Here is a 6,830-nt window from a genome sequence, read left to right as displayed (position 1 = left end):
CTTTTGTGTGTGTTTGAACTTGAGATTTAGTGAATGTTACAAACCCTAGACGTAACCAAGCAGATGTTGTGGATGAATATCTGCATGGTAGAAAGATCTGGACGATTCTGTTGGAAGATTTGTTAAAGATGTGTGAAAAGCTTTACAAATAGATTAATCTTTTATTGAACTAATGCACAATGTTGCAAATTCAAGGTCCACAGACCAAATCCGGCCCGCCATATCTACCTATGTGGCCCTCTATACCTCGGAGGGCCACAAAAGTAGAAGTAGAATTATGTATTTACCAGGCATATTGTGCCATCTTGTAGCACCATCAACTATGTTACCTTCATAACATAACATAACATTTTACAACATTTGTTGTAAAATTTCTCTACATATCAAGTACGACCTGAAAGAAATGTGACTTTTTAATTTAACGTTTTGAAATTGGGCCTCTGTCTCTTTAAGAAACTCCTGCTCTTTCTGAAACTCTGCCTCCAGAAAGTCATAACATTGCTCCTTTTAACATTTTTTCCAGCTACGAGAATTAGCTCGTATATTGACTGAAGCAGCTGCGCAGCTCCACCAGGTGTTTGCTAATTGCTGCTGGCTAGTCTGAAGGAGCAGAGTGGAGGAGTCAGGAGTGGCTGCTCTGTGAGGCGGAAGCTCCGAGGAGGAGCTGCATACTCGAAGGCGGTTACTGTAGTTAGCATAACCTCAGTAATTAATCATAATAAATTCATTTTTAGCATTTGTAATTATTGCAATTAAAAATTAGTTTATATTGAGCTGATACTCCAACTTGCTACACAACATTTCTGGTTTAAACCAGCGTGTCACCCGATCAGACCAGCTGTTCAAACGTTCGCGTCACCAAGCAGGTGAGTCGGGTATTGAAAACTCGCCCCGCCAGCAGCCAGACGTTTGGTATTTTGTTCAGGCGTGTACCGCACACTGTGTTCATTTTGTTTGTTTGTTTTTTTCTTCTTCCCCCCGCCCCCAGAGAAGGCAGTGCAACAGTCTCAGAATAATCAGTTAACACCTTCCCATCAGGTTTTTATGCCAGCTAAGTGATTTTATCTGTTCGCCTGCTTTCAGTTCTAAGTGACAACAAGAAATGGCACAAGAAGTGAACTCTACTTTAATAAGACACATTCTGTTTATTACCTGGAACATGATTCTTTGCTTCAGTTTGTTGCCGCTCATAAAGTCCTGAAAGGATCCGGTGTTCAGATTGTGGGATGACTGTAAGCTCTGGATTGATTTTTGCTTTTTAAAGACTGCGTTGATCCTTTACCGTTTTGAACATGGCAGGAGGATCAGCAGCTGACTTGGGACCTACAGCTGTTGTCAAGGTTTTTTCAGCTGGAACAGCTGGCTGCGTGGCTGACCTGGTCACCTTCCCGTTGGACACCGCCAAAGTACGACTGCAGGTAACAAAAAGCATCACAGCCAGGACACGTGGGATGGGTTTTAATGTTTCAAAAACAGCATTTACTGCTAAGCTCCTACACAGACTTGTGACTCTCCAGAATTATCAGTACACACCGAAGTGACTTAAAATCATTCATTATCTTTAACTTTTTATCCTTAAATTTGATCAAATTCAGGATAATAATAATAATAATAATAATAATAATAATAAGGTGCTAAAAGATGAAAGTTCTTGGAAGAGTTTTCAGATTTGGATTTGATGGTTGTGGCATATTTCAGAAGGCGTAGTTTGCCTCAGCATTTGTTTGAAACAAATCAAGTGCAATAGTTTTGGAGAAAGCATCTATTTAATGGTCTTCCTGCAAGATTTCATCAGCTTAGCACTTTAAAGTTAAATACAAGGATTTGCAAAAGATGCTGTTTTATTCATAATCTTTAAGAATTTTCCTTTAGCAAGACAAGTATCAGATGAAAACTAGAATTCTGTCTAATTCTGGTGAATTGTTAATCACCTGTAATGTGCATTGTTCTTACCAAATAAATTAAATTCAACTTTTTCAATAATTATTATCCACTTAACGCCGTCTCATCTTGTAAAATAAACCCAGTAAACAGTTTTCTGAATCTTGTTTGGTGTTATTTTCTACAGGTCAATTGACATAAAATTTACTTTTTCCATTTTTTTAGGCTTTAAGATGTTTTTTTTTCTTTTGCTCCCACCTTTTGACTGTTGCAGTACAGTGATGAAACATCTGTAAATAATTTTTCCCCCCTTTTTTAAGAAAAGCTCAGTAGTTTCTTTTGTTCATCAAATAAAAACTGATAAGTGTGGTTCGTTTCCATCCAAATCTCTTTACCTTGCTTGGACTAAACCTACCAAGACAATACCATCCATTTAAGCTGACAGGCTGGGCCCAGACAACACTATTTATAACAGCAGCCAAGAGGCCACTTGTAATTAGTTGGGATTATCTGTTTACTGGAGAACTATTAGTAGAGTATGTTACAAATCTGGGCTTGGTTGGGCTGGAGAAGAACAATAGCCAGAGTGAAACAGGGTGGTGGCAGAATCATGCTGTGGGGATGCTGATAAGGAACCAAACTGTTGGAAGCTTTAAAAGGCCTTCAACCTAAAGCAGGATGACACTAAACATATATACTGAACTACAATGAACTAATTTAGATCAAAGCATATTTAGGTGTTAGAATGGCCTAGTCAAAGCCCAGATCTAAATCCAATTGAGAATCATAGTCAAGTATTGAAAACTGGAGTTCATAAATGCTTACCATTCAATTTGACTGAAATGAGATATTTTGCAATAAATTGTTTCTCTTGTCAAAAGGTCTGAAAACCATAAATTATCTCATTCTGTATGCAAGTTTTCACATAAAATCCCTTTAAAATACTTGGACATTTGTGCTTCTAACGTGACAAAATGTTGAAAAACACACTGAATATTGACATTTCTAAAAGTATTCCAAGTATAAATCTCTTATTCTCAACAGTTTTTTTTTATTCACTTATTTTTTTCACCTGTAATATTTATTCAGGTCCAAGGAGAATCGAAGGCCCTCCCAAAAGGCCAGAAGGCGGCGTACAGAGGTGTATTTGGCACCATCATCACCATTGTGAGGACCGAGGGGCCGAGGAATCTGTACAACGGGCTCCTGGCGGGGCTGCACCGACAGATGTGCTTCGCCTCCGTCCGGATCGGTCTGTACGACACCATGAAGCAGCTCTACGCCCACGGAGCAGAGAGTATGTGCACTCTGACCAACACCGCACGCCTGGGAAACCTTCAACAAGCTTCAGCCACGAAAACACTTTGAAATAACAGTCAAGGTTTTGGATTAAGTGTAGTAGTGTTAGGCTTTCAGTGTCTTACATTCATGGTATAATTAGAATACCGTGAATGTATTCTAATTATAGAATACATTCAATAATTAGAATTACATTACTTGAGTAATTCTAAAGTAAAGTCAGAATTACTTTAGCTTGTTTATGAAATAGTTGCATCAAGGAAAGACCCATCTGTTGTGTTGAATCTTTAGGAAATCCTGAAAGGCTGTACAGTACAATCAGTGTTTCTCTTGTTGGTGCCCAACAAACTGATTTTTACTAAAAAAAAAAAAAAGAAGAAAAAGGAAACTGCAGCCAGAATGTCTTCGACTGGCAGGCCAAGAAGAGAGCTGGCTCTGTGTGCCTGCACTGTGTTAAGTCTGGAATGAGGAATTCATGATATTACATGTAGCCAGTAAAACTTTGACAGCAGATTTCATGGCTGACCCTACAATGACTTGTTTCTGCAAAGTTGCCTGCAGTCGCTAGTTGTCACGAACTGCTGTGTGACAGATCCTGGACTGGGGACCCGACTGCTGGCGGGCTCCACCACCGGAGCGATGGCGGTGGCTTTTGCTCAGCCCACCGATGTTGTGAAGGTCAGGTTCCAGGCTCAGGTCCACCAGCCGGAGAACGGATCCGTCAAGAGGTACAGCAGCACCACCGAGGCCTACAGGACCATCGCCAGGGTGGAGGGCCTCAAAGGGCTCTGGAAAGGTATTTTCAAAGTCAAGATGTGTACATATTTACTAAAAAGATATTTATTTAATCTTAAATTCAAAAAGTATATATATTTTTTAACAGTTTTGGCTCAATTACTGCTTTCGTTTTTTTCAACAGATGGACTTATTTTTAGTTAGCATGCTACAGTTAATGATTAATCAAATACTAAATTAGTTGACATTTATTTTGATAACCAATTTACTTACTAGTAATAGTTTTCAACTCTATCCACGTTTTTATTTTGTCAGAACTCTTCCAACTACCAAGCTTGTAGTGCAATCTAGTGCAATCAGAATATTGAGATTTTTTTTCCTGATCACCGTCAGCAATTCACATCAAAGCTTAAAGGTGTATTTCAGCTTTTATGCTGCAACTATTATATAAAACTCTTTATGTTCCAAACCCCATGAAGTTTCACATGCACTTTTCTATTTTTACTCCTCCTCCTCTGTCAGTATTTCCAGTATAGGTTTCAGAAACGTTTCTCTCTCTCTCAGCAGCCACATGCACAGTTTGGAGGTGTGTGCCCTTCTCTCTAGCTGTGAACCCTCACTGGGTGCCAAATCTAAATCAATGTGCACAGATCATGATGCTTTATCTATTTACACAATGCATAGATTGTGCATTTAATTTTTCTCAAAATGACGGGAAACTTCTCCTTCTCTTTCATGGATAATTAAAGAAGTATTATGTGTTTTTCAGGCACATAGTGCCATTTTTTAGCACAAGCAAGTTACTGTTACCTTCAGTTATTATAAAAATGCTATGATGTGATATATACTGTATATCACATCATAAGTCTGGAATGAGGAATTCATGATATATATATATAAATATTACTTTAAATAAATTTTAGTTCATAATGTAAAGCTTTGAAATTGGACCTCTGTCTCTTTAAAAACTCCTGCTCTTTAATCACAACATGACTCCTCTATTCACCTTTTAACAACGTTTTTACCAGCGTTGCACTAAGAAGTAGCTCCTATAATGAGCTCACCAGATGTGCAGGTCCACCAGGTGTTTGCTAATTGCTGCTGGCTAGTCTGAAGGTGCTGCATCTTGAAGGCTGCTCTAGGTCCACCCAAACATTTCGCACAGCTTACGGGAGATTAAAGGATTTCTCAAACATGCATGAAAGAATCAAAGTAACACTCCATGTATGTTTTTGATGAGGGGAGAAACATTAGATCGTGATGTAAATACTGCCCCATTAAGAACACTGTGCCCTGATGTACCTGGCAAAGACCCTCTAGGTTCTTGATGACTATGTTTTGATGGCGTCTTAGCTGCTGTTTCTTTGGCCTGATTCACAGAAACTCATGCTGGTCTGCTGTTGCGTCATGTTTCAGTGCTCTATTATTGTTTTTCCAGCTTATTTATACTTTCTCACGTATAAAAATTTTTTTTTTCCAGGGTGTTTGCTGAACATAGCTCGTAACGCTATTGTGAACTGCTCTGAGCTGGTGACGTATGACATCATTAAAGAGCAGATCCTGAAGAACAAACTGATGACAGGTAGGGTCTCCCCCCACCCCCACCTGTTGATCTCTCTCCAGTCTTTGTGGTCTTTAGCAAAGCATTCTCTGTGTTTCCCCCCCCCCTGCAGACAACATGCCGTGTCACTTCACTGCTGCGTTCGCCGCAGGTTTCTGCACCACCGTGGTGGCCTCTCCGGTGGACGTGGTGAAAACCCGCTTCATGAACTCCGTGCCCGGGCAGTACGGCGGCGCCGCCAACTGCGCTCTGACCATGCTGCTTAAAGAGGGGCCCTCTGCTTTTTACAAAGGGTGGGTGTCGTCGTTGAAAACCGGGGCAGATCCAGTCCAGCAGCTGATTTTTCTCAATCTTTCCTTGCAGCTTCATGCCGTCGTTCCTTCGCCTGGGGTCCTGGAACATAGTGATGTTTGTCAGCTACGAGCAGATTCAGAGGGCCGTGGTAAGATTTCAGCGGCGTCTCGCTTCAGAACGGTTTGACTGAGCGAAGCTGTGCAGCGGGATCTGCAGCAGCGTTCATAGTGAGCGGTCGATCCGGACCTGGTACCTCACCAGAGAGGGCAAGCTGCAGGTTTGATTGGTGATTATTATTTTAGGTCATAATCGGAGACACTCTTTTGTTTTTTAACTGAGATTTGTCAGACTCTCAGAAATTTGTTTACATTTTGGGCCCAAATCAAGATCATGTATGTTCTCACGGCCGGTTGTGTCAGAATGTATTGATAAAACCCATTTACAAACTGCTCAAATATCAATAAATGTCAGTGTCAATATGTGTCTTAAAGTTAAATACCGTAATATAGATTTTTTTTCACGAGAATCTCCCTCTATAGGATTTTGTGATTGTTTTTGTAATTTTTTGCAATCAAATTCACAGATTTTATGGTGCTGCTTTAGAAATATGTGTAAATAATTTAGTAATATTGGTGCTTATGTATGACTTTTGTTACTCGCCATATCGATTATGGACTGTCACTTGACTGACTGTAAGGCTGAGGCAACTGTGTCGTAAAAATAAGAAATGCTGCCACCTGCAGCTAGGGGTTAGCAGTGGCTTCAACCCAATGTTTTTAACCATTTTTGCAGAAAATTTGCAATAAACTCAGAGTTTTCCATTAGCCCAAAAAAATGTGGTGATCTGTTGATTGGACATGAATTTTTGTGATCACTGAATTATGAAAAACTGGAGGAAATGATTGATGTTTTATGGAAGCTAACATCTGGAGAGCCAAGTAATAATCTTAGTAAAATAATAAAAATAGGGTACCTTAAACCAGAATTTTAAAATATTAAAGTAAGCATGTTAGCCCAGTTAAAATCTTTGTGAATCAATTTCTTCTGATTCTAGAATGAC

At 39.7% G+C, this 6,830-nt stretch overlaps 1 protein-coding gene across 2 annotated transcripts; it reads left to right on the top strand.

Annotated features, from left to right (window-relative positions):
• The first annotated feature begins 83 nt into the window (after positions 1–83).
• LOC102218998 (mitochondrial uncoupling protein 2-like) lies at positions 84–6,041 on the top strand. 2 transcript variants are annotated; one of them, XM_014473275.2, is made up of 6 exons: positions 84–1,418; positions 2,971–3,178; positions 3,773–3,976; positions 5,396–5,497; positions 5,589–5,769; positions 5,840–6,041. In XM_014473275.2, exons 1-6 carry the CDS (start codon positions 1,293–1,295, stop codon positions 5,958–5,960), a joined length of 942 nt encoding a protein of 313 aa, XP_014328761.1. In that variant the 5' UTR covers positions 84–1,292; the 3' UTR covers positions 5,961–6,041. The 2 variants fall into 2 exon arrangements, with proteins under 2 accessions (XP_014328761.1, XP_023207342.1); XM_023351574.1 differs by having other exon boundaries at positions 5,589–6,041.
• The last annotated feature ends 789 nt before the right edge of the window (positions 6,042–6,830 follow it).

This window comes from Xiphophorus maculatus, chromosome 18, assembly GCF_002775205.1.
Source record: "Xiphophorus maculatus strain JP 163 A chromosome 18, X_maculatus-5.0-male, whole genome shotgun sequence".
Taxonomy (NCBI): Eukaryota; Metazoa; Chordata; class Actinopteri; order Cyprinodontiformes; family Poeciliidae; genus Xiphophorus; species Xiphophorus maculatus.
The sequence above is the reverse complement of the archived record's forward strand: the minus strand, read 5'-3'. Positions and strand labels throughout refer to the sequence as shown.

Coding starts and splice junctions, on each gene's coding strand:
- LOC102218998 (XM_023351574.1), top strand. CDS start 1,293: ATGGCAGGAGGATCAGCAGCTGACTTGGGACCTACAGCTGTTGTCAAG. Junction 3,179..3,772: donor CTACGCCCACGGAGCAGAGA/GTATGTGCACTC, acceptor GCTGTGTGACAG/ATCCTGGACTGGGGACCCGA. Junction 3,977..5,395: donor CCTCAAAGGGCTCTGGAAAG/GTATTTTCAAAG, acceptor TTTTTTTTCCAG/GGTGTTTGCTGAACATAGCT.